Source organism: Corvus cornix, chromosome 2 (assembly GCF_000738735.6).
Source record: "Corvus cornix cornix isolate S_Up_H32 chromosome 2, ASM73873v5, whole genome shotgun sequence".
Classification (NCBI taxonomy): Eukaryota; Metazoa; Chordata; class Aves; order Passeriformes; family Corvidae; genus Corvus; species Corvus cornix.
The window spans coordinates 92240847-92259680 of NC_046333.1; the positions used below are offsets into that span (position 1 = coordinate 92240847).

Here is an 18834-nt window from a genome sequence, read left to right on the forward strand (position 1 = left end):
TCTACTTTCCACAGGTGGCGATACGGAGGAGGGTGTTTGCTAGCACATTACCCACCCCCTGAGTGGGGTAATGGTGATTGAAAATTAGTAAAATTTTAAATAGTAAAAACCTTTTCCAACCTCTCAGATAAATCTCTCAGGTACCAAATACATACTGAAATCCTTTACAGTAACACTGTATAGAGATTTTTCCATTTTTCTGGCCAGAAGCCTAGTGATTAGTTAGACCAAGTGGGAGAGGGAAGCAGCTTTAGTCCATGGGAATGAGCAAAAACGATTCCCAGCTTTTTTGTTCTAAGTTACCACGTGTCACATTAAACAGCACAACAAAATATATGGCTCCACTTGCAATTTTTAAGCATTCTCAGTTATTGAAATAAAATTCTCAGCAATAGCTTTCTCTCATTCCCAGTGAACAGGAGGCTGCACTGGTGTGCTGTGTCAGAACCACAGCAGCCATGTGCCTGAGTAATGGATAACCTGGGGAGATGAAATAGGAAAGGGGACGTGAACGAGTCTCATACCGGTGCAGTTCGCACTCCCTAATGTAAGCACATGTTTGCCCCAAACACTGAGGGGACAGCACAGAGAGGTAAAGGCAGCTCTCCTCATTTCATTTTAATCCTCTCAGCAGAAATAATGGAAATCCTAAATGGGGCTCTTGCATTTAGCAGATGAAATAACCAAACTCCACAACTCAATGTTGGTGGTATTTGCTTTGTGTACAACAAGTGTGTTTCAATCAGTAAAGATTGAAATCCTTGCATCCTAAAATTTTTTTGCAGTATTGCTTATTCTTACACATGCACAGAGGGTCACATGCACACAGAAACAAGCACACAAAAGTATTAATATGGACCTTAAAACTTTTACAACAAAAAACAACTGACTTCAAATCTGAAAAAAAATACATGGTTTTAAACTGCCATTTGGTAAACCATATGGATTCAATGACAGATGGAATTTCAAATCCAGGATAATAGCTGAAACATGTGAGACAGACTTAAGTATGTATTGTGAACATTTGTTTGTTTGTATTTGGCTTTTTAAAAACACTTACATGAGTTTTCTACATTGTACTTAAAAATGAAATCATGTGGGACAATTTTCCCAAATCAAAAAAAAAAAAAAGAGAGCTTGGCACCAGAGAGGGGCCTGTGTTCTTTTGAAAAAACATGTACATCCAATTATGTACTCACGAAAAGCTGCACCTGCTACTGAAACAAAAAAACAATTAATCTGTCAGTTCAAAGAAAGAAAGATATTATTCTGGTGCCCGCAGTAGCTGTGAGATGAAAGTTATCAGTTCCTTCCATTAAGAAGTTTTTGAAACTTTATTAGTCAAGAGATTCTCTTTGGGAATGAAGGCAAATATTTTGAGGAAGATAGGACTTCCTTTGGCAAGATCCTTTATATATCCTGATTTTTCTTCCTGGTCTCATAGCAGAAAATCAGCCAGAAAATACTTCAAAGATATTTTGGTCAAGGTCATGGCATAGTAAAAATAAGGAGGAGGGAAAAAAAAAAAAGAGAGAGAACAAGTTCCAATGCACATTTCTCTTATTACTCTTCCTTGAAATAAAGGAAAATTCACTAGCATTAGGTCTCCAGAGACCATGTTACTATGGCTACTAAAGTACAACAGTCAAGGCCTGCAGCCATGCCTTGCTTTGAACAGATTTTCAAGTCACGCAACTTGGGTACTACATTTCCAGGGTCAGTTGGCTCATAGTTTATCTGGAACAGCTTCATTTAATAGTGGATCACTGGGTTTTTGCATCCTATGTGGGATGGGGTGGTTTTCTGGTGATCTAAATAAGTAGCTATTTAAAAACTCTGGAAATTATATACTCGTTCATGTCTTATGAATATTAGGAGGAAAATGCAGACAGTTAATCGTGTCTTCTGTCTTAAACTGCATTGTTTAGTGAATTAGTATTTCTTTCCACTGGTGTTTTTAGGACTCATAATTGCCCTTCTCAAAAATCCCTCTGAATCCCTGAGGTTCTCTTTATAAATTAAAAAAAACAATTAACTCTTACAGAACCCTGAAATAAAACACAGCATAAAAGACTATTCAGAAATGCCATATCTGGTGACATCAGAATATGGCCTTTGCTCAACAAGTACCATATCTCTTAGCCCTCTGGACTCTTATTTATTTCTCTGGTATCTACAAAGCAACTTCAAAAGGAATATTTCTGTGAGTAAGCACTACTTCGTGCAAAGGAGAGTGGCAGAATTGTTTTAGCATTCAGTTTTGATCAAGGGTTTGCGTGTACAGATTAAATTTCAGGCAAAAGAAACAAAACAGAAGACAAATTTCCATCCTTTGAGCCAGGGAAGGAAGTACTAGCTGAAATCTACAGACATGGATTTCTATGGGAAGCCTGTCAGAGAGAAAGTGCTCAATTTGATAAACTGTTTTTCATAGGCAGCAGAAACGTCTATTTTCAAATACAAAAAAATATGTATATATGACAATTATGCCCCTGTCACTCCTTCTGTCACCCCAGATAAAACAACATCATGTTCCTGCTTGTGTCCTTGACCCAGGATATCACTTCAGGCTTATTTCAGTAAGGAAATTCAGCACCTAGTGCTGCACTACCAAGATCAACATTTTCAAAGATCATTCACAACGCCAGATAGATTTGAGCCTGGCCCCCTCATTTGCTGTCAGAGAGAACAGCTGGGCCATCTGAAAGGCACAAATGATTGTGAATCATTCAGCTGGTGAAATTTCTCATTATTCCATTTTTCAATATTCCATCAGTTCCATGAAGAAATTAGGGAAACCTCAGAGATACTTGTTTAAATACGTGTCTTCAGCCTAACAAGGGAGCTGGAACACTGTGGCTCGTCAAGAGGCAGCAGTCAAAACTGGCCTCCTGGAAATCAGTTAGGAAAATGTAAGTCATTGGGCTCCGGTAATTGTGAGCTATAAACTTTCAAGAAAACATAGTAGTTCCCTGGAGGGTGAGATTGCAATGTGTGCACATATGTAAACACATTTTAAACCATGGTGATGTTTTTTATATGCTTGATATGTAATAAGTATTGGACACAACCAAGAACAGCTTTGCCTTTGAAGTTGTTTTGAATGCATGATGCAAAATTGTAAATGCAGTTTTTCTTCCATTATACATTCCTTCCAAGCTAAGCTTTTGTAACAAAGCTTGCTTAGTCTGTGTCAAGCCCTTGGGATAGGGCCTCTCTTTGTTACCCTATACGTGAACTGCTGGCCCCCGATGAGTCTGGTGCTTCAAAATCAAATACTCTGCCCAAGATGGGACTGAGAAACAAGGCCTGAAGCCTCAGTTGACTCTGTTTGTGTAGAAAGTTGATGTGGTGCATAATAGAAAGAGATGCATCCCAGTTAAATCCCTTTTTTTCCACAAGTACTAAGCTCTGGAAAAGAGAATACAAACCATGCTCCCACAGAGGAGCAGTACTGATGACTAATAGCTTCAAGACAGGTTAGGGAAGGTTTTGTTGATGCAAAAGTGAATTCATGGGTGATGCTGAACACCTCAGTATAAATTTGTTATATGGCATGCTTGTTTAGAAAAAAATTTTATCACCAAAAATGTCTTCTATTGATGGCATTGTTTGGTGAATTTTTTCAGGCCTAATTGTAAACATTTCATGACTCTTTTCTTTGCATTACCATTTAGGATTTCATATGGGAAGCAAGAATATGAGTGTTACCTGAGGTTAATGGACAGTATACAAGTACTGGAGACTACTCAAAATAATACCAAGAAGAATATTCAAATCATTAATTCTAAAATTGTTAGGGGAAAGCACATTTTTGTTTATTAATACATAGATATAGTTATGATGTTTGCTAGATAGTTAGTGAGTACATGGATGAGTAACATGTCATTCCCCTTAGCAATTATCATGAAAGGATACTAAATTACAACATAATCATTATATCTTTTCCTTTAGCCTCCTCATTAATCATGATGTTGAATTTAAAGTTGTGCTCTACTAGTAAAGGAACCCTCCTGTCAATGCTCTTTCACAAATACTATGCCCTGGACTACACTTGGAAATAGAAACTATCTTTATATTGATTTATGCAGTTTCTCATTTCACTTCCTCAAAAGCAGATGTTGTATTCACAGATGGAAGCAAAGCTGGGGCAATATCGTATCTTCAGTGCAAGTTCAGCTCTTCGTCCTTTCTGAATTCTGCAGCTGCTCTGAGCTTTTCAGTCTTCTCTTCAACAATTTCAATGCAGAAAATGCAAGCCTGATTAATTCCATTCGAGAAGACTCAAAATGAAGCATTAATTGCTCACTACTCTGCACTTGTAATAACAAATTTAGGTAGGTAGACTTTGCAATAACAAATGTAGTAAGATTAGGCATTATCTTTCACAGAAATAAGTTACTGAAAAGAGTCTCAAATAATATTTATCCAACAAGTTGGACAATTAGACATATGTAAGTACCAAATGTCTGGATTTTTTTTTCAGTGTTATTTACATGTAAGTGCATCAAGTTCTGAAGAGAGGAAGCCGTCATAATATTCCATCCACAGCTGACTTTTATTTGTACTTGCAAACTGTTAATGAGGATGAATGGCAGACATCTCTTTCTGTAAGGAATCAAAATCTAGAAGAGACAATGTTGCAGCCTATATACTGCAACCAGAGTGTTATGTCCTAATTTCAGAGCACTCTTTTTCTGTGTATTTAGCACTATATACCACATTTTCTAACATGAAACTATTTCAGGGGGTGGGGAGAAGAGCAAAACAATCTGTATTTCACATTCTGTTCAATAATATATGCTAAACCAGCCTTTATAAACACCGTTTCAGTTCAGCAGAATTTTCAGGGAGTGTGGCATTCCTGAAGTTGACTCTGGGAACAGTTTTACTCTGCGAGTTATCATCTTATGCATGTTTTGTATCCTGTAAGTATCCTGTATCAAACACACCCTAACCCATTTTGACAGCAGGGGTGAATCCTGCTATAAAGGCATTATGCTGACCCAGAGAGGCAGGCAACACTTCCTCTAATCTAGATGTCAAGTGAATGACAGTGGATTATCTGGAGAGGGGTGAGGATAGAAAGTTAGAGACAACTGCTCTAACCAGCAGCAATGACTGCAGATCTTAAGCTGCATTATAGACTAAATGAATCCTTCCCCAAGTCTCTTCTGCAAGCCTCTGCTTTGGTTCAAGCATTTAAATTTTATTAATTAAGGCAGACAAAAAGTGAAAGTGGAATGTACTCAATATTTCTCGTAAAATATGTAGGTTTTTCTTTTGAAACGTCCTAAACAAAATCATTGCAAATTTGCAAAAATTCTCCAGACTGGACACAGTCTAGCCTGGACCTGCTTTCTTGCTCATCACTTCATCTTATTGAGAAGATAGCAAGGCTGCAGCTCATGAGCTTTTCTGAATTGAGAATGAGGAATATACTGAAAGCAAGTGTCATCTGTGAATACAGTTTAGGCAGCTCATTTATAATTTCACTTCAACCAGTTGAAGACAAATTAAAACAATGTAGGATTGCAATTATTTAAAGTGTATTTCTATTTCTTCTATGTTTTAGGGGTTTTTTTTTTGCAATACATGACTTTGCCATCTTCAAAAACACTTCCTCAAAAGTAAATTAAGAAATTAGTAGGAAAGGAGCAGTGTGTTATGAATGCCTTTGTTACCTGAATGCAAGAAGTCAGTTCTAGTAGCAGACTAAGTCCTGGTGCATCTATTCGATGCAGGGTTCAGATACAGATACCAAACCCATTGACTGGTGGAAATAGTTGTCAAGGATTAGCTCTGAAGCCAGTGAGAGGAAAAAAACCTAACAGAGCTGAAATGGGAGAATATGTTTTGTTGGAGGAAGTTATGTGGCCACTGGACTCTCTCCAAGAGGCACCGAAATAGCCTGAGCAGAAACAGAGGAAGCTGCTGTGAAAAGTGAGCTCGGGTGGAGTTGGCTGTGATGAACAGTCTGGAGACAGCAACAGCGCCTGAAATTCGGATCGGCATCTGTCTGGTCTGTGCCCAAAGCTTATTGATTCTTCACCTTAACACTGCGGATGGACAGCTGCTCTTTTCACTGGTACAACTAAAAGTTCTCAGCTAGCCCTCCTCATATGACAGCAGGTTTGCCTCTCTCCTGACAAACAGAAGACACTTTTCCTGATGCCAGCACCAACCAGGGGATGATAACTGTCTCTCCTCACCACACACCTGTGCCAGCTGCCTGCTCCCCCTACTCTGTCACGCTAAACATAAGTTGCTTGTCCTGATTTTCCAATCCACTTCCAGCTTGCTCCCCTCTCAATTATAATCTGTAATTTTGTGTTGGAGAATCTAAATACTAACTCTCAGCAGCCCAATATGTCACCCATAGACGAGATTTGAAAACAAGCACTTACTGGCATTTTCCCTTTTGCGAAAAGGCTCCACACAAGCCTCTACAGAAGAACCTATTTTTCCTTTTCGAATCCCTCCATAAAACTCTTGCAAAAGTCCTGGCAAAAGTCAAGCTTCTCAGACACTATGTGTGCTGGCAATTGTGGTTACCATTTTGTTCACTATTTCCACACAGTTTTGCCCATCAAAACCCACCTTCTATCACTTTTCTTGTAGTTTGGCTGAAAATCTGAAGGGAGGGGATAACATGATTTTGGTTTTCTCTGTCGCCCTGTCAAGTCGGATGGTGCCACCTCCTGTATTTCAGAAATCTCAGCACTGTGGCAGCATCATGATTGTTGCAGTCATAACAGTAGCACTAAGGACTGGAGGAGAGAGCAAATGGAATTTAGCTGTCATGGCTTTTCTATCCAGATTTGTCAGAGAAGAAGAAAAAAAAAAGAAAAGAATAAGCGAGAACATTAGTTATTTGTTTAAAGGGCAACAGAAAGGATGTTTTTTGCACAGAGCTGTGGCCATGCCAAATTTCAAGTCTGGATTTCAGAAATATGCCTATTTGAAAAGCAAGATAAAAAGGGACCAGGGCCTCTAAAGTGTTCCTTTGTGTTTTGCCTACGCCTGGCAAGAAAAAATTGAATGCATGCATGTGATAAAACAGCACTCCTAACCCCATTTATGGATTTTTTTCATGGATAAATTCTCCATAAGTCATCCCAAGTCACTAATATCAGCTTAAATCATATAATCTAATTTACTGGGAGAAGGTTCACATTTGAAAACAAAGGAAAGCAAAAGCATTGTTTGGGTAAGTTTAAAAAGTTGCATTAACTGAAACAAAAAACCACTAGACTATGAGCTTTTTATGAGAATTTCCTATTTTGATGTAGATTAAGAAAATGAAGCACTGTATCATCATCTCTCAGGATTTACTTTAGAAGGACTGTGCTAGGAAAGTGTCAGCAGCATTGGAAGCTGAAAAGGAATTCCAGACCAGAATAAACCAAAAACAACTCTTTCTACCAGTTTTTGATTTGTGAAGCTTGTGCCTTTGTCGTAGATCCATATAATCACCATGCACTTTGTTGGACTTGCAATTTGCCTTTTCAAGTTTAAATTTAAAAATAACAGGAAGAGGAAAATCTCTTGCTTTCAGACTGAAATTCAAACTGGAGTACCTTTTTCAAGAGCACAGTTTTATCAAGAACTGATTACATAAATCAGTTTGGAAGGAGGAAGTGGAATTACACTAACAAGTTTAAAAAAATGACAGGAAACCAAGAGGGAAAAGGGTTTCCTATGTTATTTCCTCATGCAGAGTGAAGAACAGCACCAATAGGATGTTTTCTAATGTATCATTTTCCAACTCCCTCAGAATGAAACTTGAACTCTAGTTCAAGCTGTTAGTAGAGGCCACTGGGAGATACCTTTCAGTGCCAAAATATGCACATTCACCTCTCTCTTCAAAGTAACTCCCAGAAAGCTTCTTATTTGCACCCATTTCTAAGGTAGCAACATATTGTTAAATAATACATTTCAAACATGCATATTTATTTTTAAATAAAGGACCATATGACTGTGATTTTAAGATATTTAAGATGCCAGGCACCTGACAGTCTTTGTCTAAAAATTTAAATAAGTAGTAAGCCTCTCCAGATCTCTCTGTAGAACCTTCCTGCCCTCAAGCAGGCCAACAATCCCATCCAATTTTGTGTCTTGTCAGACTAAGGGTGCCCTCAATCCCATTATCCAGGTCATTGATAAAGGAATTAAATGGAATGTAGAGTGTCACTGAATAAGATGTATCAGGACAGTCTTACGACTGGCATCTTCAACAGGAGCCATAAAGAAAACCATGAGACAAAACCAGAGAAATGTGATTCTTGTGCCCTGAAGCCTTAAAAGTAGAAGAACCGTGGAAATCTGACCCTGAACTGTACAAAAGCGTGGCTTGGAGCATCCTGAAAAGAAACATGGATCTTCTCTGAAAGAGTCTGAACTGCCAGTGAGCACAGAAATGACAAAAAAGGCCAGGTCTGGCCTTTATTGATATTCATCAGTGAGTAGGGAGGGGATAAAACCAGGCAGTCTTCCTCCACTAGCATCTGTTTGGGAGCTGCCTGCATTGTCTGTATTTTTTTCTATTTTTTGTGACATTTTGGTTATAAAACACTATTTTCACACTTGAAAAGAATTATGTCCGACGCATCTGGAGACAGAGATGCCATAGATCCCATGCTTCAGCCTACAAGAGCATTAACAGAAGACCAGCAGACAAAATGAAGAAGAAAAGAGAGCCCATCGAGGCACCTCTTTAGCAGCAAGGGTTGAGATAGAAATTTGAACATCAGTTATTCTTCCATAGCAAGCAGAAAAACTGCAGGAGCAACTGTGAAGTGGTCAATAAAGCCCAAGTGACAATTTTAGCAGTGTACTGCTTGGTGTATGAGTGCTGATTACTGAAGGAGCAGTGTCGGAGGTGATGATGGGGTGATGCCTGATTGTGTGTCATTAAGAAAGCTAGTCCATATAGGGCCTCCCTCTTAACAACAAGCATTTAATCCTTCCAATGATCAGTGAATAATGTAACACATGACAGTTCCACAGCCATTTGGGATGGGCAATTACCAGCACCATAGTGTAGACTCTGAGTCTGGACTTAAGATTACAAGTGGAGCATAGCTGGGGGGGAAGAGCAGGAGGTGGCTAACAGCCATGAGATGAATCCTGCAATCAAGGCTATTGCCTAGATACCCACCTGTGATTCATTATTTTCCCAAGTCACCATTTTATTGTGTTTCTCCACCCCATCACCCCATAAACTCTATCTGGGTTTATTGACTGCCAATACAGCTTATTTTCCCCTTTTTCTGGTTATGGGTTTGGCCCAGTGTTCCTTAAGTATTCACTAACAGGCTTCAGAAACCGAATGTGGCCCTTTTTCTGCCAGAAGGCATGGGGCACAAGGGTTGCAAAACCACCTGTCTTGGAAAATATTTTGAAAGCACAAAGTTAAAAATCATTACTGCAGTCAAACTGTTGGAATCTGAAGTCTCCAAGGACAGTAAAGATTGCGAGAATGGGGCGTACTCAAAAAAAATCCCTTAAGAAATAAAGACTTTAGTTCTTAGAGCTTTGTCTGTCTTCCCTTCAAAGGGAAACAAAGATGGCAAGAAAAGTCTCTCTTATCCAGAAGAAATGATCTTAAAGCACTAGAAGAAATTATTTATTTAGATACCTGCTGTGGTCCACTAAAAAGTCTTTGATAAACTGGTATCATTGTTTATTCTGTTATTGCTGATGAAAGCTATTTGATTGTAGCTGTAAAAAATCTCCATAAAATCTTAAATAAAAACCACATGTTGTGGCAGAAGCCTTTTGAAATAAAAAACATTTTAAACATATTTTGAAGACAGCCTAATTCCATTGTTTTCTTTCAAGCTGAAAGGGGAAATACTGCATTGTTCCAAGACTCAAGAGTCCCAGATACACAGTTACCAGTAATTAGGTTCTTGTTATCCCTTATTTCTATCTATACATAAAGCAGAGTGACTATACCCACTAGGAAAAAAATACAAGCAATTATTCTTGATTTTCCATTAACATTGCACTCAGGAACAGTATTATTCACACATATTTTGGTGATTCAGATTATTCTGCTTTGTATTATATAAAGCATCTAGGAGAGGTTGCACAGTGCAAGGTGTTGTCATGACATGAAAAGGGGCTTTCAACAGCTGAAAAATACCTTTTGAGAGCAAATAAAGTGGTCAGATTCACAAGTCAGTATACAAAGAACAGCAACCATGGTTTGCTTCTTCTTGGAAGGAATCCAAAATGTGATATTTAGTTAAAATCCCACAGTTCTTAATAACCAACATGGTGAATTTGGGGGGACATAAAAACCCACTTTTCTTCATGTGCCATAACCACTGAATGAGGATCCGAGCCAAACTCACTCCTCCGAGAACATTCCCGACAAGCCCCAAGGAAAATTCACCCTCTTATTCTAGGTCAGACGTGCCCATAAATGAAGCCTGGCAAGTACATTCATATTAACATGCACTTAATCATCCAGTTAATGATCCACTTTAAGTATGATCCAGGATAAAGTATCTCCCCTGTATTCAGAGGGAATGTGACTCCTGCATACCCTGCAGGAAACAGAGCATATTTAGTAGCACCAGTCTCTTTTAACCTGCCCCAAATTGTGTGCCAGTGTTCTCTCCAGGTACTCACAGCAGTAGGACTACTGTTTGAAGATGCTGAATGACGATAACTTGTGGGCATGTAATGTACACACAACAAAACATAGACTAAATATAGGAGACCCTTGTTAAAAAATTATATACTCACCATATTTATCTTTTATTGTACACCCTTTATTCCCTATTCATTGAGAATGGAAATGACTGCAAAATAACACCTGACAGCCAAACATCTTGTTTTGGCAGTAGAACTAACTAATCAGATGCCTCTGTGTTACTTGTTTTGAAATCTAAAATTAAAATCTTCTAAAATATTAAGAGGAAGGAAAGCAGGGTGTAAGTTTCCATTCCACAGACTTGAGTAACTTATGGTATTGGATCTCATGGTAAAATGTGCTTTAATTTAATAGTATTCAGCTATTATTTGCTGGAGTCTACTATTTAATTTACATTTACATGCATCTCAGGGTTGTCATTAAAACACAATTTTTATACCATGAGTATTATCCTATCCAAAACAACTGTACATATGTAATCTTAATCACATAGGAATTTCCAAGGACCTAAGTGTATAAGAGGCATTATTACATCATGTGTTTGAAATGCAGATGTATCTGGGATGGACCGCTGTGCTCTAGCTGGTTCAGTAGTTCACAGCAGTATTAATTCTTCCTTCAGATTAATGGATCCAATTCTCAGTAACAGCATGGGCCCTTTATGCTGCTCTGCCAATATAAAGTCAGCCTAAGGGGGATAAAAGTACATAGAAGGGGTAACTTTTGCTGACATGGTGCATGGTGTGTGTGCAGAGCACAGAGCTGAGGAAGTAGGATGAACTAAAATATCCTAGAATATTCTCAGCTCAGATCAGAAACAAGGAAATCTGATGTTGACATCCTCAAAATATGGGCCAACTAAAATAAACCTAAAAGTGAAAAAGAACTGTGAACTGGCCTGCTGGAGTTCACTGGTAATTTCAAGGATGCAAGCAAGGGTGCAAGGTGCAATTGTCCCAATGGACACCGTGACTGTCACAACTGCCAGTCTTGCTCTTGCAAGAAGTGATCACGAGTGTGGTTCTTGAAAGATTCACACCAAGCCTGACTGTTTGTTCAAAGCTGACACAAATCATCAGCCCAAATATATCATCAACTGAATAAATTACAGCCAGAAAAAAACCAGCATTTTTTCACTCACTTCTAGTAGAAGTCCACCTTCTTGTACAGCAGTCTTGTTAGATATATTGTCTTCTTTTGTCGTTTGGCCAACTTGCTTCTTAAAGTGCTTTTCTTGAATGGCTGTTGGAAAGAGTTATCATCAATTTAGAAAGCATAACGATTAGGGTCACGACTAAAACTCTTGTTTAGGCATTTAACATGCATTGAATTTAATTGGTAGTTACTGTCTTTGTGGTCTGGATCTCAGTTACTGACAACTTTCTTTTCCTTTTTTTTCTTCTTGTGCTGGAGATAGATACATATTTTGCAGTCCAGATGTTTTTTATGTGAAATATCTATCACATTTTTTATTGAACATATTTTTTCCATTAGTCTACTCTACATAAAGCAGCAACCAAAACCCACAGGAAAGAAACAAAAGAAAGTTAGCAAGTTGTTTTGTTTATAAAAATATGTATTATGACAATACGGAGAAATGTCTATACAGCTCAGAAGAAAAGGGAGTGAAATAAGTTTCTTCTTTTCAGCGCTGATGTCCTTGACATCAGATTATTTTTGGTCTCACTTTACCCTGTTCATTTTACAAGTTTCAGCCTGACTGTAAGATTCAAGGGAATGTTCTTAAAATGTTTTAGTTTTACACAGAGTTTTAAAGTTTGTTTTTAGCAGGTCATTTTCTCCATTAAATTCATGAATAGCTCTCATTATAGATTAAAATTCCATATACTTTTCTAACAATAGCAGAAAAAAGCTTATTCCTGAATCAGCTTTCATGGAAAACTCAGCTGGTGAGTGCTCTTCCTTCACATTGCTTGATCTCAAATATCTTTGAATCCTCAAATTCTTCCTATCAATATATCCTACAGAAATATCACTGAAATACAATACCATCTGTGGGGATAATGAAAGAATTTCTGAGAAGGCTGGCACCACTTCATAATTGGGCTGAGCATCATCTAGGCAGTATGACAGGAACCTGTCTTTATCACTTGGTCAGTAAAAATTAAGTCAGCTTCACTCCTACTGCCCCATTCCAGAGAAGGGTCATACAAATATCCTGGTAGCACATAGAGATTCAGTTTTCTGGTTTTTCTCCTTTTCACAGAGAGAATGAGAGAGGAGAGCATCCCAGTGATATTGTCTGGGACATTTGATACACATTTTCCCTTCGAGCCAAAGGGGAGCAGGAACTGCCACAGCCAAAGATGGTTAATAAAACAAAAAACACCCCTCTGAAAGAAAAAGCCAAACCCACACCAAAAAAACCAACAAAACCAAAAATCCCCAACAAAAACCCAACCAAGAAAAAAAACCTCCCCCCAAATAAGGGTTGAGATGGGCAGGAATAGTTTGTACCAAACCAGAACAAGAAGAGGAGGCAGGCAGTGAGTCTCTAAAGCTCCTGAGTCTGCGCAAGAGCTTCTTATCTATTTAACAGCCTAGTAAGGGATGTTTGCAAGACATATCAGCATTTTGCAACAAATGATGGAAACTCAGAACCACGCAAACTGAGTATTTGTGGTGGTTTTTAGCTTACATTGTAAATATTTGCTGAAAGTGATAATGTTGGTCATTACCCCAAAGCAATTATCTCAAATGTATAATTAGATGTAATAAATCCCTCCCCTGGGCATGGGAAAATACATCAGGAAAATCCCAAGCTGCTTAAACAGATCCCTACCCATATTTTCCAGCCAAAACAATTTTGGGATTTCAGACTTTTAAGCTAGGCTGCTGTGAGTAGAATATACAGATTCTTAAATCTGGATTTTCATTTTGGTGTACCTTTAAAGCAATTGGAACCGGTTGTTTTTTTTCCCCCTGATCAGCTAGGCCTTCTGCTAGGCCTGTCTATAAGAACAAACATAGAATCATAGGCTCATTTAGTTTGAAAAGGTCCCTTGAGATCATCAAATCCAACCACTAACTCAGCACTGCCAAGTCCACCACTAAACCATGTCCCTAAGTGCCACATCACATGTCGTTTAAATACCTTGTGACAAAAATTTTTAAAAGCCCAGCCCCTATTCCAATGGCCTCTTCCAGAGTTTCCCTCCTCAGAAAAGATGTTTTTGTAATTACTGACATGGTGGTTTGCGGTCTTTGTGCAGGTTAAAGGACAGACAGGGAGGGGTGAGAGGAAACGAAGGTTTATTTCTTTGATGCGCTCTTTTGGTGTTGCGAAAATTCCATCCGTTCGAAATTCATCGTTAGTGGAAACTATTATTTTACTCAGCTGAGCGGGCCAGAGCTCCCTGCCTGCTTGTTAGCCTTCAGGCTCATACAAACACAGCAGCAGAAGCACAAGAGATGTTTGTTCTGCAACTCGTCTGGCTACTATAAATTCCTTCTCCAAATGGAAAGTATTTTAATGTTATTTTGCCAGTTAGAGTTACCCATATGTTAGGCCACACACATCCGTTTCAGAGCATGTGCTACTCACTGGCTCGACTGCAAGGAGACCCACTGCACCATCAGAGAAAGATGAATAACACCATTGCTCCAAGAAGCAAATGCTCCTCAGAGATTGGAACGTTTGCTCCTTGCACCTGAGGCAGCAGAGCGGTCCCTCACTGCTCACTCTCCTTCTGCCTCCCCGCACTGGAAATACTTGATTAATCCACCCACAGCTGGGCTGGTACTGCAGTGACACCTCAGAAGAGAGGTGCTGGTGATAGCCTGTCACCTGGAGAAAGCAGAACAAGACAGGCAGAAAACCACACAGATCCCTGAAAGAAATTATGAGGAGGAGGAAAAGCAAGACATGACAGGCAGATGAGGGAAACTTGCAAGATGTTATCTGACTAGGCAGAAAAACAGAGAAAAGAAAACAGAACAGTCTAACAATACGCCTGTCACCACCAAGAATCATGAGAGAGAACAGGACAGCAATCATTGGTTATGATGGGTGGCTTGACAGAAAAGGCCCTGATGCCAAGACAGCTGTGATCAAGCTTACACATCTCATAAAATGGCGTTCCTCTGGAGCAACAGCGAAGCCTATGATGGGGAAAAAAACCGAGAGCTTGAGGAAGGCAGGAGTACTGTCTCTGGTAGGCAGGGAGGAGCAAATAGCGGAAAGCTGAAAAATAAAAACCAGCAAAGGATGACTCAGTGACCTGAGGGGGAAACAGGCTGCTGGAGTTCCCATATATCAAGAATGGGGCAAGAGAAAAGCTGATATTGCGGGCATTCTAATGAATGCTGCTGGCTGTAAAAAAAAAATGGAGAGTTGTATCTTTATGGAGCTTTGACTACTTTCTATGGGAGAGGCAACCCTTTTGATGGTCAGCATAGAGCACTCACCTACCGGGCTCAAAACTGGCAAACAGAAGAGAGGGGAAGTGGTAACACCAGAGATGTTTTTCTGAGCACAGCGTATCGAGCCTGCACTTCCAGAACATGAAATAAAACAGAAGATGGAGCTGTTCTGCCAAAGAAGATGAATGAGCATATTGATACCATAGAATGATAAATACCAGAGATACATGTACCAGGGCTGACAGTTTTGCGAGGTCGTGCGATCTAGTGAGCACAGTGCAATCCCATGCAACATTAAAAGCCAACACGTCTGGAAACGCTGGGTCCTACAAAGGACAACACTGTGGAAATATACAGGGCAAGGGGAAAGGGGGCTAGGAAGAGCAAGAGGGGGAGAAAAAGTGAAATAAAATGGCCTATGCAATTTCCTGGAGGAAAGGTCAAAGATCTGAGGACATCGTTTCAGTCTCTAATCTGAAAGCAGTGAAAGGAGTGGAAACAAAAAAAAATAATGTAGAGTTAGAATTGACAGTTAATTAATGGAGAAAAATGTCCACAGAGGAGACTATAACAGATAGTGCTGTTGAGCCTTTCACATCTGCACTGTCTCTGCTCAGAACAATGTAAAAACCTGAGATCTCTTTTGAGCCTCCAGTTCTGATACAAGCATTTCTATCTGCATTTGCAAACTCCTTGGCTTGAAAAACCAAATCTGGAATATCGTAAAGAAGAGAAAAGCTGCCTAACACAGTCTATAGAAGCATTATAAAACCAGCCGTTCCCTTTCCCCCAGAAATAACAGAACATTTATTCATTGCAGGATACTCTTTACTTCAAAGGGATGGAGATTTCAGGACTCTCATAAAACCATAGTTTTTAAACCCATGGGATTACATTCTCTGGAGTGTTTCTGTACCTCATCCTGCACAAGCACAACATTCATTCTTCAGAAAATAATCAGCAAAATTACCTCCTGAGTGAGGGTGTGTAACAAACTAATGAGGGGGCAAACTGTACCCCAGCTGCCCCAAGTGCCTGCATCCAGCAACAGCACAGGCAAGAAATGAGCAGTGAAGGGATGCTGCTTCTGAACTGAACACCCTGCCTGGGTTCTTTTCGGATGTAAGAAGGGACCATACCGTCCTCATCAGATTCAAGTTGGTGAATCAGTTTCAAGCCCATCTACAAGGACTACCAGTGCTCTCCAATGATGCCCAGGGTATCATTTCTTGAAACGGACAGATGAAAATACCCAAATCGAGATTGCAGGTTCAGAGACAGTTTTAAGCACGCAAATGTTATGTTTGGTAACTGTTACTCGAAAGGAAGTGAGAACAGGGTCTCTCTTCCTGGATCTTCTAGCTGCAGGAAGAATCAGCTCTGCGTGTTACTCTGAATAATAAGAAAACAAAACAAATTGACTCGGAAACACTCGGTATGAGCAATTCTGCTTCACAAACCTAGAGTCATGAATTGAAATGGTCTGTTTCCTCTGGCTCTGTTACAGAGAACACCAAGTGACAATTAGGATGGGGGTCATTAGATGCACACTGAAATTAAAAAATACACAGCATAAGGAGCAGTTATTATACATTGCCAAACAACATGAAAGGGACATTTGCACTCTGAAAGGCCACAACACACAGGTTGTACAAATGCTTTGGTAAAGAAATCAGCACCAAAATGCATAAAAGCTGAATAAAAGCTGGATGGTGCTTGGTCCTGTTGCGGAGGCTACCAGAACACCAGATGAAATTATGCTAGCAGTAATGCAGTTTTTCTTCCCAACTTAGCGGTTTTCTCAGTCTGCTTCTTCTTAAGAGATGCTTTGAAATCCGACTTCCCTTTGAAGTTTCTCGAGTACAGCATGACATTTATTTAAGGTACAAACCGAACTGTTTGCTTTCCAGATCCCATCCGCTCTTTCTTCCCGAACCACCGTTCCCCTTTCCCAGCGAGCCTCATCCATTTTCCCCCGCGCGAGAGCGGCATCAAAGAGATGCCACCACCGCGCTGCCCTCCTCTCCCCACGGACGTGCGCGGGGCTGGTGGGGCCACTGAGCCCCCCTGAGCCCCCAGCCCCGTGTCCCACCGCGTCCGGAGGAGCCCTTTTGAAGGGAGGCGAGGGGGAGGAGAAGTCCCCGCTGCGGAGGAGGCAGAGTGCTGACTAACCCCGGCCCCGCTGTCACGCAAGCCTCGCCGCCTGTCAATCTCCCGGCGGCTCTGACAGGGGCCTGGCTGCCGTTCAAACCCTTGCGTGCGAGCAGACGAGCCACATTACCCTATGAAGTATTTCATAATAACAACAGCTGTTAAATATTGATGACTCCTGGCAAGCGCTGAATGCTTTTTGAGAAGGTTAAGCCTTCGTGTAATGGAACCTAATTCCTCATTATATACTGTATCAGATATCTGGAAGTTGCCTAAAAAAAGCAAAGGAGCTTAGAGTAAAGGATCAGAAAAATAACTCTCGTGCAGCAGGGAGAAGGCAGAGAGCCCGTTGTGCGAAGGGTGAAGAGTGTTTCCCCGCAGTCAAATCCTTTTGCAAACAGTAAAATACTCTGCTGGAGCGATCATCAATACGGTCGGTTTCATTATCTCCCACTGGAGGGTTTTGTGTTTTCAGAAATTATTGCAGATCAGATAAACTCTCTAAAACAGTGATCCAGCTGCCAGTGCTGTCTGTGTGTGTGTAAGAGTACACATGGAAATTATTTCTACAGAAAGACAGAGAAAAGAGCAAAAAAGCTCTCATTCCTATAGTTTTTCTACAAACATCAGCTCTGAGAGATTCTGCTCATTAGAAAATTTAGTGGTGATCTGACAATATGTTAAGGACGAGATCTCAGAGAGGGTTTCCAGCAGGCAAAAAGGGGAGAAGGACAAGCCTCTTGCCTTGGGGAGGTCCTGGTGTGCTTTGCTCCAGTTCCCAGAAAAAATCCACCATCTTCTTCACACTGACCTCTAAAACCCATCAGTCTTATCTTTTCCCTCTTGACCTAACTGTCGAGCAAGGTTTTGTCAGTAAGAGAATCAGCTTGGGGTAGGAATTCATGATCCTTGGAATGGACCTGGTATGATGCCAGGGCAGGCAGTACTGAGTAGGCCAGCAAAAAGGCAGCATCAGAATCCAGGCGCAGGTGAAAGAAGAAACACAAACTGAGGACTTCTTACAGAGGTGACCGAGTCAGGGTATTTTTTTTCTTGCATGTGAAAAAGAGGTCTGTGTGCCTTTGGGAAACAGAGTTTACATGAGGCAAGCTGAGAAGCTGAAAACAATTGCCTGCAAATGTTGTGGTGCTGCAGTGCAAGGAGTTCTGTGAAGCTTTAGGAAAGCGGTTCACCCATGGGGAACCCAGGTCTGTCAATTGAGTCAGGATAGGGAACCACAAAAACTTAGTAAGTTGTAGGTTGCAAGGAACTTTGGAAGGTCATCTGGTCTACCTCACCCTGATCAGAACAGAGCTAGCTTCACTTAGGCAGGTTCCTCAGAGGTTTTGGGTATTCCCAGGACATTTCACATTCCCTCCAGGAAAACTTTCATTATTTAATCACAAATGGGATTAATTTTGTAAGATGAGGAGTTGCTTAACATTTTAGGTGAATGAGCATTAGGGTAAATTCTGGATGGTCACTTTCTGTTTCCAGAATTCTTGGTTTGTAAATGTGTAGAATAACTTAAGAAATGCTGAGAATGGGGTGAAGTGGCTTTTATAAAATGTGTATGCATATGGAGAATATGCAAAAAAAGCTATTAGCTTTTCTTCTGTTTTTTTGCTGGTTTA

The 18834-nt window shown here is 40.1% G+C and overlaps 1 protein-coding gene and 1 long non-coding RNA gene across 2 annotated transcripts in view; one reads left to right on the forward strand and one right to left on the reverse strand.

The window, feature by feature from the left end:
- LOC109143868 overlaps positions 1 to 9756 on the forward strand; it is a 32161-nt gene extending 22405 nt beyond the window's left edge. The window contains exon 3 of the long non-coding RNA XR_002044251.2: positions 4134 to 9756. This is a non-coding gene — a long non-coding RNA (uncharacterized LOC109143868). The remainder of the gene's footprint in view (positions 1 to 4133) is intronic.
- AHRR (aryl-hydrocarbon receptor repressor) overlaps positions 1 to 18834 on the reverse strand; it is a 90479-nt gene that overhangs the window by 21958 nt on the left and 49687 nt on the right. The window contains exon 4 of the mRNA XM_039549702.1: positions 11808 to 11908. Within this exon, the coding sequence (XP_039405636.1) occupies positions 11808 to 11908 (101 nt within the window). The remainder of the gene's footprint in view (positions 1 to 11807; positions 11909 to 18834) is intronic.